This window comes from Macrobrachium nipponense, chromosome 7 (assembly GCF_015104395.2).
Source record: "Macrobrachium nipponense isolate FS-2020 chromosome 7, ASM1510439v2, whole genome shotgun sequence".
NCBI lineage: Eukaryota > Metazoa > Arthropoda > Malacostraca > Decapoda > Palaemonidae > Macrobrachium > Macrobrachium nipponense.
Window position 1 is genome coordinate 77,011,026 of NC_061109.1, and position 20,974 is coordinate 77,031,999.

General features: G+C 39.1%; 1 protein-coding gene across 2 annotated transcripts in view; it reads left to right on the forward strand.

Annotated features, from left to right (window-relative positions):
• Window positions 1-3,782: 3,782 nt before the first annotated feature.
• The window catches only part of LOC135217053 (threonine--tRNA ligase 1, cytoplasmic-like), a 20,739-nt gene continuing 3,547 nt past the window's right edge, over window positions 3,783-20,974 (forward strand). The window contains exons 1-6 of one of the 2 annotated variants that reach the window (XM_064252678.1): window positions 3,783-3,848; window positions 9,031-9,183; window positions 16,507-16,707; window positions 17,602-17,856; window positions 18,109-18,228; window positions 19,080-19,230. In XM_064252678.1, coding sequence (XP_064108748.1) covers window positions 3,807-3,848; window positions 9,031-9,183; window positions 16,507-16,707; window positions 17,602-17,856; window positions 18,109-18,228; window positions 19,080-19,230 — 922 coding nt within the window. In that variant the 5' untranslated portion in view covers window positions 3,783-3,806. Of the gene's footprint in view, window positions 3,849-5,644; window positions 5,851-9,030; window positions 9,184-16,506; window positions 16,708-17,601; window positions 17,857-18,108; window positions 18,229-19,079; window positions 19,231-20,974 lie in introns of those variants that run through there. The other variant, XM_064252679.1, reaches the window with a different exon arrangement.

The following is a 20,974-nucleotide window of genomic DNA, read 5'->3' on the forward strand; positions in this document are numbered from 1 at the left end:
GAAATTGCGCACATTTTCATATATAAAACGTTATGTAACGCTATTTAAAATGGTGCAAACATTACCACAATCGCACGTATGATTTTTGCAGAGAGTTACCGCGCGGACGTAAAGAAAAATGTTATTTTTTTTCATAAATTCACCATAAATCAAAATATTGTGCTAGAGACTTCCAATTTGTTGCAAAACGAAGGTAAATGCTTGAATATTACTAGAATATAAGCGTTTTAGCTTACAATTGCGTTTTTCGACCATTTCGGTAGAGTCAAAATTGACTGAAGGTTGAAAATTTGTCACTTATCATCTTTTATATGAAAATATTTCAAAATTGATAAAGCTACAACCATGGGTTATTTTTTAGTTGTATTGTGTATGAAATTGCGCACATTTTCATATATAAAAACTTTATGTAACGGCTAATTTAAATGGTGCAAACATTACCACAATCGCATGTATGATTATTTTCGGAAGAGTTACCGCGCGGACGTTAAGGAAAAAGTTTTTTCATAAATTCACCATAAATCGTATTGTGCTAGAGACTTCCAATTAGTTGCAAAATTAAGTTAAATGATTGAATATTACTAAAATATAAGAGTTTTAGCTTACAATTGCGTTTTTCGACCATTTCGGTAGAGTCAAATTTGACCGAAGGGAGGTTGAAATTTTTGGTTTTTTGGCACTTATCGTTATTTATATGAAAATATCTCAAAACTGATAAAAGCTACAATCATGAGTATTTTTTTGTTGTATTCTACATAAAAATGTGCACATTTTCATATATAATACTCCATGTAACGGCTAATTTAAAATGGTAAAAAAATTATGTCAAAGTGACGAAATAATTTCCGAGATGTGTCACAGATACTTTTTAGTGCGGCAAGAAAGAAATTCGCGCTTGCGCGCCTGCGTAACGATTGTAAACAAAACAACACCTTGATCCGTGAACTCCCCGCATCCCCCAAGGCGCGTGATTCAAGAGTTTTCGGCTGGTAGGCCTAAAAGTATTTTTCCGCGAATTTTAAAAAAAACTTTTGTATGACGACGTAAAATACGTCCAGTCGGCACCCGAGAGACAAAAAATGTCGACGTAAAATACGTCCAGTCGGCGTTTAAGGGTTAACAACCTCTCCACTCTGAGTCTGTCTGCGTGCAGACTGACCAGAAGTGGACATGAATGAGAGGATGTTTCAAGGTAAATGACAGTAGTCATGGATAAGATATATAATTACTGCAGATCTGCTAGAGGGAATGAGGAAACTGTCCTCTTCCGATACCTCTGTGAACCACATAGCAGTTTTTTTTTTTTTTTCTTCCCTTTCAGAGGGAAGAATTACCTTTGTATATATCTGCTATCAAAGAACGCAGTAAAAGGCTATACCCTGTCTCTATAAAGGGAATTGGAGATAGCAGAGCATTAAGATCTTCGGGATCTTATACAATACCTCTATACGACAAGACTAGGAGATCTTATAGTTACAATGGGATCCTATTTGGGCCTCAGATTCCGTGTTCTGACAAGATGGAACTGCTCCTCATCAATCTTTCTCTTGGTACTAATCAACCCAAAAGGACGAGTGAGATTTTGGGCTTGGAATCTGGAATCAAATTCTAGAAAGACTCGGCAATGGGTTCCTGCCAGCATGGTATGTTTGGCAAAAGAACTAAAACCTTTTTTCCTGGATCAACGCTTTCAGATAAAGGATTCGTTGTCCAGGCAATGTATTTACGTTGTCATCTACAATAGAAGATAAGGTTTAAACGTTTGTGCTTGACAGAGGTCTTTGGAATACGATGAGGGCTCAAAACTACTTCCCAGAAGGTTTGAAGAGATATATTTAAAGAGCTAGAAATCGGGAATCCTCGCAATTTCAGCTCAGAGTCTCCTTAGACTTCCAGGCTCTTTCCCTGCCTTCGTGCAAGGATAGGGAAGATTTTGCAACGAGAGAACTCATCAACATGTAGGAAGAGTGCTCGTTAGCAACGGAAGTATCAAGTATGATCCTCGGAGGAGGAAGACTGGTCTCTCGGACTATTATTTTTCCTATCGTCTACTGGATGTAGCTGACTAAAATTACCTCCCCTTGTTGCAGAGGCCATAAGCTCAAAGTGAAAGAACTTCTTCCACCCTTTTCCATTCTCCTGATAAGCGATTGTGGATGTTCAGACTTTCGGACAATGTAGCGGCCAATCATGCGCCAAATGCCAAACAGGCGTAAAGACGCCAAGAAGCAAGACAGTCCAAATAAACACTGTCATTGTCTGATGAGGAGAAGGAGTAGGCCTCCAATCTGGCGCAGATGCGCTAGAGGTGAATAAATCAGGCAAATAAAGTGTCCGAGGTGGACATCGCCAGTTTTCATCGAGACTCTTAACAAGCCTCGAATCTCCGGCAAGTGGGGAGAAGTCAGCCAGGCGCCATAGGGCGCGAGGACCATGCCAGCGCCAGCAAGCTGAAGTCACCACCAGTCGCGAGGCTCCAGCCACACGCTAGATTCCAGGCAGGCGCGAGACGCCAGGCAGGCGCCAGGCGCCAGCCAGGGGCGAGGCGGCACCAGCCAGGCGCTAGGCGCGAGACGCCAGGCAGGCACGAGGCTCCAGCCAGGCAGGCGCAAAGCGCCAGCCAGGCGCAAGCCAGGCTCTGGGCTTCATCCAGAAGAGATCTGTTTCAAAGAAAGCCCTGGTCTTCTTTGGAACAGTGGAATCTCTAAAGCACTTCTTGAGTAACTTGATGATTCCTTCAAACAGCTAAGAATTAAAAGCACTTGAAGTGCGAGCTTTAACAATTCTTGTTCTTTCCATAACAATATGTCGGTGAGAGTCATATTAGCTGTAATTAACGGAGATGCAACTCTGTGTTGACTTCTCTTTGCGCGAAGGAGATCAAGTGGGCCTATGAGAGATCCTTCTCTCTTTGTTAGAACGTGTCCACGGATGCGTTGCTGGATAAGGGAGCCGACACTGATCCTTAACTAGTGAAGTAAAATTTTTATTTATTATTTTTTTTATTTTAACATAAGTGTATTATTTTCTGGGGTTATTTGAAATGAGTTTGGGGATAGCTCTTTTCAAATTAAGCACAAACCCTCGTGTTAGGATCAGATGATCGGGATCGGTGTTGTGCTCCTTAAATTATTATGCCAATAGGCATTGGTGTATTGTCATGTAAGTGGATAAGACCCCATTGACAATGACCACTAGATTCTGTCAAGTAAGTGGATAAGACCCCATTGACAGATCTACAAGAACTCTTAGCCATAGGTCACATCCTCGCTGAGGCTCTTGAGACGAAGCAGACTACTAGCAATAGCTAGGAAGTCGACCTTCGTCTAAACATCATAGGAACCAAGGTTTTATTTATTTATTACTACAACGTATGTTGTTTACCTGTCTATTCAGTAATAGCGGCCTTTTACCCTCCACCAATGGTGTGAATCAGCTATGTATATATCTGGACCCAGGTAAGTTTGAATGTTTATAAAAATGATATTGTTATGATACAATAAAGTTTTATACATACTTACCTGGCAGATCTATACAATTAAATGCCCACCCAGCCTCCCCTCAGGAGACAGCTGGAAGAAAAAAATAGAATTAGAAACGGGTATGGTTCCTATTCCCGCCACCCAGCGGCTGGGGTAGATCACCTGACCTACCTGCCGCGTGTGCCGCGAAATTCGAATTTCTGTCGACAGCGGAGTAATAGCTATGTTTATATCTGCCAGGTAAGTATGTATTTGTATCATAACAATATCATTTCTAATGTCTTAGGTAAATGTTTGATGAATGAACATAGACAAACTTGATTGATGGCATCATGTATGACTTGTGGGTCATTTGAAGACTTGAGTGTGTTTATCTGTGTAGTTTTCATCAGTGTTACTTGAATGACAACATTGTTGTGTTTAGGTATTGTAGTGCTGTCAGAACCAGTCAATTCCTTTGTACTGAGTGGGAGAATTTACATTCCCACCCTTGGGACAAGCTGTAAATTAGTCAATTGTGGTGTATGTCTAGAATTTTCTAATGTATTTGCTTTTGTGTATGCCATTCAGTGTGTTTCGTTAAGATATTACTAATTTGTTCTTTAGTACTGTCTTTTATGTTTTATGTGATGTTTTCCATAATGGTATGATTGACGTCTTTAGGATAATACAAGTTAAGTGGTGGTATAAAGTTTGATGCCATATCTTTTGGAATTCTATATTTATTACGGAAATTATGTTTGGTTTTATTGCTATAATTATCACATTGAAACTTTGGTTCGGCTGTTGCATGACGTGTGAATGTTCAGTTGTGCACAATTTCATAGTGGCCAAGGATAGCTGTTGATTAGTTTCCAAGATATAGAATTTATTTGATAGTTGAATTAACTTGAAGGTTTCTGGCTTGTTTATTTTAGCTTTTAGATTCATAAGTAAATTACAGTTGGATGTGGATATAGGAAGTTTACCAGCTTTTACATATTGTAATTTTAAATCTTTATAACATATAAGTGAAAGTCTGCACTAATTTTATGAGAAAATGTACATGAAAATCAAAAAATACAATGTCATATCAAGGGAGGCATACATAGCTGTTGCATGTAAGAAAAGAATTCAGAGAGAGATTGTCCAAGAAATAGAAATAGAAGAGATTGCCGTATTAATTACAAGTAAGAGTTATAGTCTTCTCCAGTTCATAAAAAGATACATTGTCATAAGAATTTTAGTCAAAACAATGAAATTTTTCAATGATTTTCAAGCCACTTTTTTTGGTGTATATAACAGTGCGTACATGGTTTACGTCATCTGCTTCATGGATGTACATTGTACTACGTGTGTTCATATTGCAATGCGAAAATTTGTGCAAATGATTACCAGCTTTGGAGTGAGAAGATCCTTACAATAGAATTTCTTTTTTATTGATTGGTAGGTCACGATTAGTGTTTGTGGTTAATTTTGTAAACGTTTTACTCATCTTGTATGTACTTTGTAGGTATTGTCTTTTTTTTTTTTTTTTTTTTTTTTTCAAATAAAGACAAGTTTGTGTCCTTTTGTTTTATGGGCAGCCTACTTGAAGTCATTGAATCCTCAAAATCTTGTCTTTATCTTTAGTATTGGATTTCTGAGTTTATGTCTGCCATTCTAATTATGTTCTCCAACCTTGATTGTGTGGGTCGTAGGCAATAATTATTTATATTATATTATGTACAGCTTTGTAGGGTTTTACGCATATAATTTTGACAGTACATTTCAGTTTGGACCTGCTTTATTATTTAGCAAATGGGAAAAGAATTGTTAATACAGCATTAGATTGCTCTGCAAATGCAATAAATGTACTTGTACTGAGAATGACCATTTTAAATGTTTATGATCACACTATACATTTATTTGATATTTGATGCATTATAGTGCTCTGAAGTTACAGCATTGTAGTATGTATGGTAGAGGTATAATGCATTGAAGTTACTGCATTGTAGCAATTTTGTATTATCATGCTTTTTCTTCTTCTCTTGGGTTACAATGAATTTCAGTGAAGCTTAATTTGATCAATGAAAATACGTAGAGGGTAGATGGAGAAGCAATTAGAAATAAGAGACTTGGACCTGCTGCTGCGGGAACCAAAGTTACATAGGTGGCCATCAGCCCATCCCAAAAGGATGCAGTACAATGGAAGGGCCTTAAGGATGCCAGATTCCAGTTCCCCCATGCGTTGCGCTGGTATCATCACATAGCAAGTTTCGGAACTGCAATCGGCCAGTTTCCTGACGCCCCAGTCGCTCAGTGTCCAAACAGCAACAGTTTAGAGGAAAAGAGGGAAAAGAACAATGCTAGAAAGCCTAAAACGACAGCGAGTGTGAGCATAGCTGTGGTGAGAGCATGATAGGGAGGGTGCACTGTTTGCTGTAGTGGTATTCATTTTGCTCTTGATCAGTATCATTTTTGCTTTTGTTGTTTTTCTAAACATTTGTGTTTGTTCTCTTTGTTAACCGTTTTACATTTTTTCTAGTAGGATGTGTGCATTAAAGTTATTAGTAGTTTTGGCTCTTAGTGGTAAAAGAATTTTGTAAGTGGAAGTTTTGGCTCTTAATGGTAAAAGAATTTTGAAAGTGAATTATTTCAAGGTAATAGTAACTCCCAGATTTGTTTGATTCATTTTTACTGGGTGAGGAACGGTTTGTTATTATTTTCTGCTATCTTTACGTATGATGTAGATTTCTTCCTCTAGAGAAAAAAGCTGGGCGGTGATCTCTGTTGCTTTTGATTGCAATAAAAGATGTGTACAACGAGTTTTAGTATGATTACATACTGAAATAGAAATTGGTTATTATACACTTGAATGTTAGGTAAATGATGAATTCAAAAACTCATTTGTGTATCTGGGAGGAAACATCACTGTTCAAAAAAAAAAAAAAAAAAAAAAAAAAACAGACCATGTTGAGGTAGTGTTTCGTCATCTTAGTGTGGAGGATATGGAGGTCCTCCTATCAGGTTTCATTCTGTTACTCATATGCTTTAATTGTTGGCTAATTTATAGGTTTTGTACTGTCAGATTCTTGTTGGAATTTCTGGCTTCCATTTCATATCAGAATATCCAATCGTTGAAATGTATAAGGGAAACTGTTCAATCCTGCTACTTAGTATTCACACATCACACCATAGTACTGTTGCAATTGTAGAAGCCACACATTTTAGTTTGTGGAATAAAAGTTCATAGATTGTTTCAGGCTGTTCTGTTTTCATTTTTTCCTGAAACATTCATCTTCAGTATACTCTTAAATGGATGATAAATGTGTCTCATGAATTATATGATTGAGAAAAATCCACATAGTAGTTTCTTTGGCCTTCATTTGAATAATCTAAAGTAATCACAGTTAGAATTACAGCAAATTTAAAGTTTTAATCTGATGAATTCGGAATTTGGTTAAGTGTCAAGTACCTCATACATTCTGTAAAAGTCGTGGGATTGCAGATGCTTTGGCAGCTGAAAAGTTTATTTACAACTACCAAGACCTGTGATGTTGATGGTGGATGATAGTATTTGAAGGGAAGCAGGTGGTGTCATTTAGCTTAGTACTTAAATTTGTTGGTGATTGCCATGTACAGGGTGCTTTTTGCTTGATCGAGAACTTTTTAACAAATTGGCTGAATATATGGAAGGAGTATTTGTGTTCTTCTATTATGTATATTTTTTCATATGAGTGTGAATTGTTATTGCCTCTGTTTTTCTGTGAAGGATTGATCATGCTATAGTCATGTTGTTTGTCATGAGAAGTGCTGAAGAGACAAATACTGTAAGTCTCTAGTTTCAAGTTTCAATAAATAAACATGCCCAGGACATGTTCCCATCATAGTTTCTTTTTTTTGCATTTAGTGGTATGTGGATAGGGATATAGGAGTGTGTGTTGTTGAGATGTTTTTATGGAATAAGCAATGTTAGTGTTAATCTTGGATTGTTAAGGGAGTGTGATTTTTGGCTTGTGAATCAACTTTAGCCGTGTCCTCTGTTGAGGTAGTGCTATCATCTCTTTCCTAGTCATTATATGGTAGATTTACACTATCATGGAACTTGTCAGTTTAGTTGTTAAATTATTTTTTACATTATAGTTCTCGCATATTTTGCATTTAGTGTGTGAAAACAAGGTTTCCATGTTCCATTTTTAAGGGCACATTGAGGCTATGAGAAAGACTTTGCAATGTTTGGGAAGATGTGAGAACTAAGAATAATTTCAGGGAAGATGTGAGATTAATTTCCTGGGATAAGGAGAGGAAGAGAGTTAGGAAGTTTTAAGCCATTGCCTACTTTAATTCTTTAATTCTTTGAGTTATTAAAAAATTAGCTTTTATCTTTCCCTTTATGTAAGCATGTTGTTCTCTCTGAACTGGCATTGATTTTTTTTTTTTCCCCATCATACCGGCCTCTTTTGTGGCTTTTTTTTTTTTTTTTTTTTTTTTTTTTTTTTTTTTTTTTGTAATGTACACATTTTGCTATAGAAAGCATTCCCAACCACATTAAATGCCCCCATTGAAGTTTTATTTAATTAGAAGCATGCATAGAAACTGTTTCTTGGTTAAATAAATATTTAAAATAGCCTGTGTTATTACAATATTATAATTGATTTGTAATCAACCAGCTATCCTCAGTGTTTTTTTATTTTAACTAATGCCAGCTATACCATAATATATAATTTTAAGGAGCACCTTGTTTAAATTGTTTGGAGTTAATGGCGCTATAAAAGCCTGTTAGCTTTTTACATATACTAAATTACAGTAAATTTTTATTGGTATTATTGTAATAAAAGTTAATTATAGAAGGGTCAGTGGAGGGTTTTTTGGTGTAAAATAGTTGTTATACTTTTAGCACTGTGCTGTACACAGTATTTAATTAGTAATTTACATTGCATTTTGATTTAGGATAATTGACCTAATGAGGCCACATTTTTAATTTTAAATACAAAATTCAAGAATATAAATGCTATATTTGTATTTTGACTTGTATTGCAAGGACCACATTGGTTTGTTGCCATTTACTCCTTTGTATTTTTCTTAAGTTTGTTGAGATTGTGTTACTGCATCCATAATTGGTGTTAAAGGATGCTTCATGTGTTTGTGTGTGTATCTTGATGTTTTCAAATAAGTTTGTGTGTATGTTGATGCAATAGTCCTTTGTATCTTAATGTCTACCTTAGGTATTTTTAATTTCATTACAACATTTTTATTGCTAATCATGGCATGGATCTAAAATGTCAGGAAAACCGTAGGGATTTTTCTTTTTGTAAATCTTGTTTGACCATTTGGTAAGCACTGAATGCATCAATATGTCAGTATCAATATGTCAATCTATATCTTTGTCAGTTTATGTCAGTTTTGCCATGTAGTAAACCAAAAATAGTTCTTCATTTTGACTAGGTGATATTCAGTTGTCATTTTGCTTAAATAATGCATTATTAAAGTTAATTCACCATATATTTTCTACTTCAAATTATTATATTAATATAAGACTGTGCATACTCTTTAGTTACCATGTAACAGAATTGATTTTACATTTCAGATGAAGAAGAAGGACAAAGGAGGAGGAGGTGGAAAGGGCGCAGGAGAAATGACCCCATGGCCCGATTTCATTCAAGAACGTCTGAACTTGTGGGACAAGTTGAAGAAAGAGGCTGATGAAGCGCTAGCTGCTAAAGTGTCCGAACCCATACAGGTTGGTTTTCAAATTTATATCTTATGAGGTTTTCCCAGTGGTCCACTTATTTGTTCAGCTGTGCTCGTTGTGGATTTGCAGTACTATGTTCCTTTAGTTATTTTATTTCTTAGTCAAGGTGTACCTGTTAATGTTTTTGAATCATTTTGGCCTTGTCACCCAAGGTGATTTAGTTATTAGATTATTATTGCCATAGCCGAGTTGATTTAATTATTGGGTCATTTTGGCCATATCATTCTAGGAGACTTAGTTATTGGATCATTTTGGCTATGTCATCTTATGTGATTTATTTATTGGATTATTTTGGCCATGTCACCCAAGGTGAGTTAGTTTTTAGGTTATTATTGCCATAATGTAGTTTGATTTAGTTAGTGGTTCATTTTGGCCATGTCATCTAAAGAGATTTAGTTATTGGATCAATTTGGCCATGTCATCCTAGGTGATTTAGATGTTGGATTATTTTGAGAACCTGTTATGATTTAAAATGAATTCATTAGTTCCCCTGACATTTTGATCACTTTATTCCAACAGTCCAGAGCCCTTGAACAAGATTTTGGTATACAGCACTTATTTCATTATTTTTTATGGTCAATGATTGCATAAAAGTAATATTTTCATACAATCCACTTACCTGTCAGATATATACATAGCTAAGACTCCGTCGTCCCCGACAGAAATTCAAATTTCGCGCCACTCGCTACAGGTAGGTCAGGTGATCTACCGGCCTGCCCTGGGCGGCAGGACTAGGAACCATCCCCGTTTTCTATCATATTTTCTCTGTCGCCCGGTGGTATCAACATTGTTGCTATTACCTCCTGACTTAGATTCATATTTCATCCTTTGATCATCGTTTTTCGGCTTTTTGGTGACGTATTTGGATCGTGTTTTGGCATTCGCTACTGTGGGACTGTTTTTGGAATAACTCTTTTGGATTTTTCTCATTGTATGTTCTGATTCAAATGTGAGTGTGAGAATGTGTGTGAATGTAGGCTGCAGGGTGAGGATACCGAAAGCTTCGGTTGATCCTCACACTGTATGCCGTAAATGTAGGGGTTTCAGTGTTCTGCTATTAATACTTGTAAGGAATGCGAGGGATTGAATGCAGAAGAGTTGGAAGACTTTGACTTCTTATTTGAAGAAGTTAGAGAGGGATAGAGTTTAGACGGCTGAAAGGTGTGAGTTTCAAGGCCTATTGAGCCTTTCACGGATAATTCTAATCCTACTGATGTAGATTCTCCCTATGTATCTCATTCTCAGAGTGCTTTTTTCGGATTCGGCATCGAAATCGCCAATCTGAAAGCTACAATTAGAGACATGAAGTCCAAGATGGCTGACTTCAAAGGTAAGGCTAGTGAAAATGAGCATTACAGTGAAGTGAGTTTCTCCCATGTTGTGGAGGGGGCGTTTGATCGTCCCTGCGACGCTCCCAGGCCTAGACCTCTTCCAAGCTCCCATGCCCGTAGGAGAAGGAAAGTCGAAAGCCTTAAGGAGGTCGTGGGGAATCCCCAACAGGTCAGACGTCCCTTCAGCTAGCTCTGCTTCGTGGCAGGCGGCTCAAGGGCGCTATAGAAAAAGCGTCCTTCGCGAGTGTTTCTCGTCCTCTCCCTCCCTCCCTCACCTAAACGAGGGTGGAAGGAGTCGAACTTGTCGAGACCGCTGAAGCGTCATATGAAGCCTGACATAGATTCTAGCCCAGAGCGCTTCTCAGATGACGCTCCGTCTTCTTTTAAGAAAGCGAAGGTGGCGTCAGCGTCACCTGACGTGTACGCGGAAGTACCCTTTCCTTCTTCTCCCCCGAGTGATGACGAAAGGCGTCATGCACTGGACGTGGGAGAAGCGTCAAGAAAGATAATTATGGCAGTTCAAGAGCAACTGTCATCTCTAGTGGGAGTTTTAGCGCCACGTCGGAAGGACGTGACGCTTCCAATTAAGAAGTCTCGTCCTCTCTCACCTGCTCAACGTTAGAAGCTTCAGACAGACAGGAAACTGCTAAACGTCTTACAGAAGCTTCGAGTTCGAGAGCGAGAACGGGTGCTTACGAGAGTTTCGTAACGCCAGAGAGACGTAAGACGTCTTTTAGACGTGAAGCGTCATTGAAAGCGGAGCATAGACGTGACGCTCCTTCCAATATTATGACGCCAAGTAGGACGCCTTTGGAGAGCGGAGCGTCTTCCAGACGCGAAGCGTCATCAAGACGTCAGCAAGAGACATCAGCCAGGACGCTTGGCGAACGGGAAGCGTCATATAAGCGGGAAGCGTCTTCTAAAATTCAAGAGAAGACTATTAGAGCGGGAAAGAGGAAGGATTATCATTCCCTTAGCCCCTCTCCTATTAGGAGTTTGTCTCCTCCAGAAGAGGAACGTTCGGAAAGGAGAGCGGAGACTCATGTAAGATCCCGAGTTAGAGGCAAAACCTCGGATGATTGAATATCATGGAAGAGAAGGTCTGTCTAACTATAAGGTTTTGACTACTCTACTTCTTGAGGAGTATGGAGACGAGTTGACGCCTGCCGCTCCTCCTTCTCCGCGCTCGCTCTTTTCCAGTGCTAAGACGAAGAAGCCTTCGTCTTTTCTCAAAATGAAACCCACCATATCGATGAAGAGGGCATTACAATCCTTAGACTCATGGATGAAGTCTAAGAAAGACTTAGTGAGAACAGTCTTCTGCATGCCTCCAGCAAGATTAGCTGGGAAAAGAGGCATTTGGTATCAGACGGGGGAGAGAATATTGGTATTGCTCTCCCCTCTACAACGGAAGCAGATTTTTTTTTCGACTTTAGTTGACGCTTCACGTCGACAAAGTCTCAATTCAGCACGAATTACGTGGGGAATTTCGGAACTGGATCATCTCCTCAAGGGACTCTTTCATGTATTGGAAGTCTTCAACTTCTTAGATTGGTCCCTTGGGGTGATGTCCAAGAAAGCCCATGATTCGGAAGGAATCGAACCTGAAGCCCTGTTATGCATATTGTCTTGTATTGACAAAGCGGTACAGGATGGATCTTTTGAAATCGCCTCATTGTTTGGGGCAGGTCCTTTTAAAGAAAGGACTGTATATGGCAGGCCATTCTTAACAAAGGCAGTCTCACATGCTCAGAGGGCAGCTCTACTGTATGCGCCTATATCTGACTTTTTGTTCCCTTCTCAGTTAGTAAAGGACATTGCGCATTCTTTAACTGAGAAGGCAACTCAGGATCTGCTGACGCAGTCAGCAAGAAAGAAGAAACCTGTTACTGCATCGGACAAGAAAGGACCCAGTACATCTGTGCAGCCCTTTCGAGGTGGTCCGACCTCCAGACCTTCCACAAGAAGGAAGGCTCCAGAGAAGAGAGGTAGATCTGCCTTTCGTCCCTTTAAAAAGGGAAAATGAAGATTCTCTCCTCCAAGCACCAGTAGGTGCCAGGCTCCTGGGATTTGTGGAAGCCTGGACACTGATAAATGCAGACGCGTCTTCATTGGCGATCTTAAGGAAGGGATATCGTATCCCTTTCCTGAACACTCCTCCCCTAACGTCAATACCAAGGGAACTATCAGCCAAGTACAAGGATCCTGTGCTGAGGGATACTCTTCGATCGATGGTGGAACAAATGTGGGACAAGAGAGCGATAGAATTGGTACGGGATCAAAACTCCCCGGGGTTTTACAATCGCCTTTTTCTGGTGGCGAAAGCCTCGGGAGGCTGGAGACCAGTACTGGACGTCAGCTCTCTGAACAAATTTGTTCAGAAGGAGAAGTTCTCCATGGAGACTTCTGCTTCAGTCCTAGCGTCATTACGACAAGGAGATTGGATGGTGTCTCTAGATCTCCAGGACGCCTACTTTCACGTCCCGATCCACCCTTCATCGAAGAAGTACCTCCGTTTCATGACGGGGGGAAGGATCTTTCAGTTCAGAGCCTTGTGTTTCGGCCTGTCCACAGCTCCTCAGGTCTTCACAAGCCTGATGAAGAATGTGGCGAGGTTTCTCCACCTCAAAGGAGTAAATGTCTCTCTGTATCTGGACGACTGGCTCATCAGGGCCAGATCAGAGAGACAGTGCTTGGAGGACCTAAAGTTAACTCTAGATTTAATCAAAGCGTTGGGATTGCTTGTGAACCTCGAGAAGTCTCAGCTGACCCCCAGACAGGACCTAGTCTATCTGGGGATTCGGATGGATTCTCGGGGTTTTCGAGTTTTTCCTTCGCAAGAGAGAATCGCAAAAGGTTTGCGGATAGTCTCTCTCTTCTTAGGGAAGCAACAGACGTCGGCGAGGGAATGGTTGAGCCTTCTAGGGACGCTTTCCTCGCTAGAACAGTTCTTCCCACTAGGAAGACTTCATTTACGTCCGCTTCAATTCTTCCTCAAGAGGTCTTGGAGCTGGAAAACCGGACAACTTTCGGACGTTTTTCCCATTCCAGTGGAGATAAAGTCGCACCTAGAGTGGTGGTTGCCCCCTCTGGAAGAGAACAAAGGGATCTCTCTAAAAACACAGGAACCCAGACCTAGTGTTGTAACTCCGACGCGTCGGAGAAAGGTTGGGGAGCGACATTAGGCTCAGAGGAGGTGTCAGGCACCTGGGAACCAGCACAGGTGACTTGGCACATAAACTGCAAAGAGCTCTTCGCCGTACATCTGGCCTTGAAGAGCCTAGAACCTCTGGTGTCAAACAAGGTAGTGCAAGTAAACGTGGACAACACCACCGCACTTGCCTACATTCGGAAACAGGGAGGGACGCACTCCTCGTTCCTGGACTTTACGAGCTGACGAGAGACCTATTACTTTGGACGTCTCACAGGAACATCTCCCTGCTGACAAGGTTCGTACAGGGAGTAAAGAATGTGAGGGCGGACAGGCTCAGCAGGAGGAACCAGGTCCTTCATACAGAATGGACTCTACACGAGGAAGTGTGTCTCGATCTCTGGTCTCTGTGGGGGTCTCCTCATGTGGATCTCTTCGCAACATTCATTTCCAAAAGGCTCCCAGTTTTTTGCTCGGTCGTGGAAGATCCAAGAGCACTTATGGTACGCCCTTCCTATCAATAAATTGGTCCTCGAGTAGACGTATATGCTTTTCCCCCATTCAAAATCCTGGGGTTAGTAATGAAAAAGTTTGTGGCGTCAAAGGAGACGAGGATGACGTTAATAGCCCCCTTTTGGCCGGCCCAGGAATGGTTCACGGAGGTGGTAGAGTGGATCGTAGACTTTCCAAGATCCCTACCAAGAAGGACGGATCTTCTCAGACAACCACACTTCAAGAGGTACCATCAAAACCTCCCCGCTCTCGCTCTGACTGCCTTTCGACTATCGAAAGACTTGTCAGAGCGAGAGGCTTTTTTTCTCGCGAAGTGGCAAGCGCGATCGCGAGAGCACGCAGAACCTCCACTGACGAAAGTATACCAATCGAAGTGGAGGTATTTAGAAGGTGGTGTAGATCCAAGAAGTTGTCCTCCTTCACTACCTCTCTATAGCGGAAATTGCTGATTTCCTGCTATTCCTGAGAGAAAAATCTCATCTAGCCGTATCCACAATAAAGGGATACAGAAGTATGCTCTCGGCTGTATTCAGGAACAGAGGATTAGATCTGGCAAATAATAAAGACCTCCACGATCTCATAAGGTCTTTTGAGACTTCAAAGTCTAAGGAACCAGTACCTCCGAACTGGAACCTAGACGTAGTCCTCAAGTATCTGTCATCGGAAAGATTCGAACCTCCTCATCTGGCATCGTTTAGAGACATAACCAGAAAGTGCCTATTCCTTTTATCTTTAGCTACGGCAAAGAGAATTAGTGAATTACATGCTCTGCAGGATAAAGTAGGATTCAAGGGAGACTCGGCTATTTGCTCGTTTAAGACCCTGTTTTTAGCGAAAAACGAGAATCCCACGAATCCCTGGCCTAAGTCATTCGAAGTCAAAGGAATGTCGAGTCTCGTAGGCAGAGAAGCAGAGAGGTCTCTATGCCCTGTTAGAGCTCTGAAGTTCTACCTTCAGAGAAAGCATCAGATGGGAGGCTCTAGACAAGGTCTTTGGTGCGCGGTAAAAGACCCCACAAGACTGATGTCCAAGAATGCGCTGGCATTCTTTGTAAGAAACGTCATTACAGACGCTCATAAGATCTGTCCTGACGAACAGTTACAACTGTTTGAAGAGTAAAAGCTCATGAAGTAAGAGCTGTAGCGACGTCTCTCTCGTTTCATAAGAATATGTCGCTTAAAAACATCATAGATACGACATTTTGGAGATGCAACTCAGTATTTGCATCTCATTACTTGAAAGACGTTCGTGTGACATATGAGAAGTGTTTTTCTCTAGGTCCTTTCGTATCGGCGGATACGATTCTGGGTACGGGAGCCGACACCAACCCTTAAATGTATATACTTTTCTTCTTTTTGGATATGGTCGGGAGTCTCTTCGAACAATGGAGGACTTGGTTTAGCACGGGCGGCCGTCTATGTTGTTCAGTAAGAGACGCTTGTCATGTCCAATTAGATGAGTATAATTTTTTTTTGAAAATTATGTATGTGTGCGTAGTGGTTTTGAGTTACGGTTGTTGTGACGAGTTCGGGGATAACTCGGAACAATCCTTAGTTCTAACATATGGTTAGGATCAGGTGGTCGGGATTGGTTGTGTGCTCCTTCATAAGGTGTATTGTCATATAAGTGGATCAGCACCCATGACAAAGTCCTTTTAGGCTCTGCCGGGTAAGCGGATAAGACCCCATCGGCAGACCCACAAGAACTCTTGGCCATAGATCATATATCTCGCTAAAGTTTCTTGAGGTGATGCAGACTACTGGGCAAATACCCACGAAGTCTACCACCTATCAGGTAGGAACCAAGGTTTTATTTATACCTACAACATATGTTGTTTACCTGTCTATTCCATATAGAAGCTGTCTCTTACCCTCCACCGAAGGGTGCCAATCAGCTATGTATATATCTGACAGGTAAGTGGATTGTATGAAAATGATATTGTTATGTTACAATAAAGTTTCATACATACTTACCTGGCAGATATATACAATTAAAGGCCCACCCAGCCTCCCCGCAGGAGACAGGTGGAAGAGAGAAAATATGATAGAAAACGGGGATGGTTCCTAGTCCTGCCGCCCAGGGCAGGCCGGTAGATCACCTGACCTACCTGTAGCGAGTGGCGCGAAATTTGAATTTCTGTCGGGGACGACGGAGTCTTAGCTATGTATATATCTGCCAGGTAAGTATGTATGAAACTTTATTGTAACATAACAATATCATATTTCAATTGTTCTGTTGGTATGGCACAGTATTATGAAGGTGTTTCTGTGATGCCAGTCTTGTATATGTCAGCTAACATAGATTTTTTGTTTTTAGATAACACTGCCAGATGGTGCTGTGAAAGATGGAAAGTCATGGCAGACCACCCCATTTGAAATAGCACAGGGGATCTCCCAGGGCTTGGCTGAAAACACTGTAGTGGCAAAAGTTAATGGAGTTGTTTGGGACCTTGATCGTCCATTTGAAGGAAACTCTACTTTGGAGCTCCTCAAATTCGACAGTGATGAGGCTAAAGCTGTAAGTTTCTTTTACAAAGAAATTTAGTTGGAGGAGTTTCAGAATTGCAGGCAATTTTATTGTTGCTGAAAATGGCTTGAGTGCAGGTGTTATGTTTGCTATCTTTTTAAAAAAAAAAAAAAACAATGACACCAAAAGTCAAACTCTTGGCAGTCCTGTAATGATTGCTGTTGCAAATGGTTTAAGGTAATGTTAGAAAAGAGCAGATCTGTAACACTGGCAGTATTTAGAACTTTGAATTTTGTGAATATCAAAACATTATCTGGTAGAACAGATGTTCTTTGAAATTACAATAGTTATGATGTCAGGAAGCATTGAACTTTTGATTTGTCAACCTTTGCTCATAATCAATTTTCATACATAAGTATAGGTCTACTGTTCCATAAGTTACTGAAGTAAATAAGGAAACTTGACCCAATTTGCAAAGTTCCTTTCTATCTTATCTGTGATACACTGTGCCTTAATTTTTTGTCAAATGCACATTTATGTGTGTGTGTTGTAGCATGAGGAACTGTATTTGTGGTTGCAGCTTTTCCACTAGAGATGTAGAAAGGTGGTATTTTGTTCATTTAGAAGCTGGAGTCCATTTAAATAAGACATGCTCGAGAATTAAGTAAAATGCAATAGGATACTAGCCAACTAAAAACTTATTTGACTAAAACTATATCTTCATGAATGAAAATGTATCATTCTAAACTTAGTAGATTAGATTATGTATTTAGTTGATCAACCAACTTGAGCATTATGGTTCCTCCATCAACAGAACCTCTTTCCTCCTTGGATTTTGAGTAAAGTTGCATCACAGTTTTGTGTTTTGTCTGAAAAAATAAAATAGTATGCTTATATTCTTTTTCACCATAAACACAAACTACTGTAGCATCTTTTGGGCCGCAGGTCTTTTGGCATTCCTCTGCGCATATCCTTGGCGAAGCATTGGAGCGGGTATATGGTGGTCACCTATGTTATGGACCTCCTATAGAGGAAGGCTATTATTATGATTTCCACACTGATGGTGCCGGAGTTTCCAACCTGGACTTCCCTGGAATTGAAGATGTGATGAAAAAAATAACCAAAGAAAAACAACCTTTTGAAAGACTGGAGATGAAGAAAAGCCGACTTGTAGAGATGTTTAAATACAATCAGTTTAAGGTTAGTTGGTCTCTTTGGACCACTGTTTATGTTTTGAATGGGAAATTGGTGTCATGATACACATTTATTAACTAAATAATAAATTCTTAAAGCATTTTTTAAGAGTTTGATTTATTCAATTTAACAGTTTTATTATGAATGTATTTTTTTTCTAAAATATTGGATTCAATTCTAAATGAAATGGTGCACAGAAGACTTCAAAATTTTAATTTGTGTTATTTTAAAATTAGAGGACATTTATTTTTTCTGCAGGTCCGTATTCTAAATGAGAAGGTCAAGACTGAAACCACAACTGTTTATCGTTGTGGGCCTCTCATCGATTTGTGTAGAGGACCACATGTGCGACATACTGGCAAAATTAAGGCTTTTACCGTAAGTTATTTCTTCCACTCACTGGTTTGTGAGATTTTCATAGTCATTTGTAGCGGTGTGATGTGTCACTGCAGGTTTTGTCTTTCAAAAGTACAAAAGTAACAAGTGGGTTAAGGTGTCAAAACAGTCGCATTTATACATACCTTGGCTTGGGGCCTTTGTATTGGGTGATTTTGACATGTTTGTGCATTCACTTTACAGTTACAGTACTGAAAATTCTGAAATCACAACAAGTCCATTATTGATTGGTATCAGATTTCAGTCATATTCTACCAAAGGGAAAGGCTTTGAGACTTACGTTGGCATACCTCATTTTTGAAAGCTAAATATTGAAAAGGGTTGAATAGTAGTAAGGACAGATGTTCTTAGTGTTCTCCAGATGCTCTTACTAAGCCACCATCATAGTTTTATTGAATGATGTGTAAACAGTTTTATAATAGAGACTAAAAAGTCTAGATGTTGCCCCTTGAAGGAATAACTTATCTAAAAGTTTTGAATCTTGGTGAAATTTTATCATGAAAGATAGTTGGAAATGTTATCTACCAAATAGATTCAGTAGTTGAGTTGATCTGAAAACCACAGTATGTAAGATATTAGTGTCAAAGGCTCCACAAAGGTGGTCAGTTGTCAATATGAAACCTTTAGTTTAGACATACCAGAAAATCATAGATGTTATATAGCTAACACTGTACAGTACCCTACTGAATTGATGAAGGTATTAGACATATGGGAAGTCATGATATCTTTCTCATACATTTAAGGGCCCTTCCCATTTTAGTTCTGCAACTTCTTTCCCTCTTTGTAAGATGACTACATTAAAACATTGAAAATTTGTGATTCTTTATTTAAAGGTTACCAAAAACTCTTCTGCCTACTGGGAAGGAAAAAGTGATGCAGAGTCATTGCAGCGTGTGTATGGTATCAGTTTCCCTGACCCCAAGCAGTTGAAGGAATGGAAACACTTCCAAGAAGAGGCAGCCAAACGTGATCATAGGAAGCTAGGTGAGTCTTCTGTTTTGTACCATCATTGTTTATTACTTTGTTATATCAGAATGAGTCTGATAATAGTCTTATGTTTTATTCCATTAGATATGTTTGCCTTGTCTTTTCAGTTCATGTCGTCTTGTTAAAATGAGTAATGGTGGATAAGTATATTTATGGCTTGTCTAACTTTTATAGACATATGGAAAGTTACATTTTTGTAAATACTACTTCAATGCAAGTATACTGACATCTGTTAATTTAGTATCATAAACTAGCATCTCAACATGGATCAATAACATCAGTTTTTTTTTTTTTTTTTTTTTTTTTTTTTTTTTTGCCCGCTTCTAAAAGAACTTAACCATAGAAGGTGGTGCAGAGCACAGTGTCAGTGATTTGCGGTGTTCATTGGGTAATTTTTGTGTGTATCCTATCTTCCCTGCTTATGATTAGTGGACGGGTAAAGTATTAATATGCTGCTCTTCAGGCTGGGTAAACTTAGAGGTCGGCCAGTTTACGAAAAAAAATACATCAATGGAAAGAGGAAGATATGCAAGTGCACAAGATGAAAGAAAAAAAAAAAATTCTAAAAAATTTTCCATGCCTTCCATGAGAAGTTAAAATGACTATGTATTTACAACAATTTATAAGACAGTTGTAAATTTTATCAACTTATGTTTTTTCTAATAAAGAATTTTATTTTGTAAAATAATAATTACATGGTCATACAATATCAGAACAAATAAGAAATAAAATCAGTAACAATTCTTAGCACATTTGTTGAAAAATATTTACATAAATTTATATTGAGAATGAAGATTCAGTAACTTTTTTTTTTTATTTGTACATATATTTTGTGATATTTCTGTGCACTTTTGTTTGCAAAATTACATTTACAACTGACATACTATCGTAAAAGACTATGAACAAAAACCAACAGCAACCCCTTGGTATATTTATGAGCAAATTTACAAAGAGATGTCATGTGAGACAGAAACAGTACATTCTCTCCTGATGTCAGAAGCAGAACTGAAGTTGTGAGACACCAGATTTATGATTTTAGCCATTCATTAGTGAATTTATGGGCTTTAGAAGTATTGGCACCTCTTTCCTGCCCGATTCTTTCAAATCGAGGCGCTTAATATTGCTTCTCTACTGGATCAATCTGTCCACCACCCCAAACCTGTTATTACTACTCCTGAGAAGCTATCCGTCCATTAAGGTTGATGGACGGATACCCTCATATGAGTAACAAGAACAGGTTTGGAGTGGGGGGTGGATTCACTCATGGAGAGCGTCAGTATTGCGTGCCATCAATTTGGAGGAATTGGGGAGGAAAGAGGTTCCATTTCTTCTATGGCCCATAAATTTGCTTATGGCAACTTTTTTATTGGCTCAGATCGACGATTGTAGGCAGCTCACGAGTCGGTTTTGATCTTGACTTCACGAGGGCATGTTGTGCTTCTCTTTCTCCCATGACGTCTTTTTTTTTATTTGCACATGAATAAACCCAGGGATTGTTGTTGCTTTTAGGTCTTATCATTTATTATATTATGTCAGTTATAATTGTAATTTTATAATTAAAAGTGCAAAGAAATATTAGAAAAAACATGTATAATCCAAAAGTGTTACTGTTTCTTAGATGTAAGTAAATTTACTTAATTATTTTACAAAAATATACTTAGAATTTGTTACTGATATTAGTTCTTATCTGTTATGATATTGTGTGAGCTGTAATTAAAATGTTACAAAATAAAATGAATTA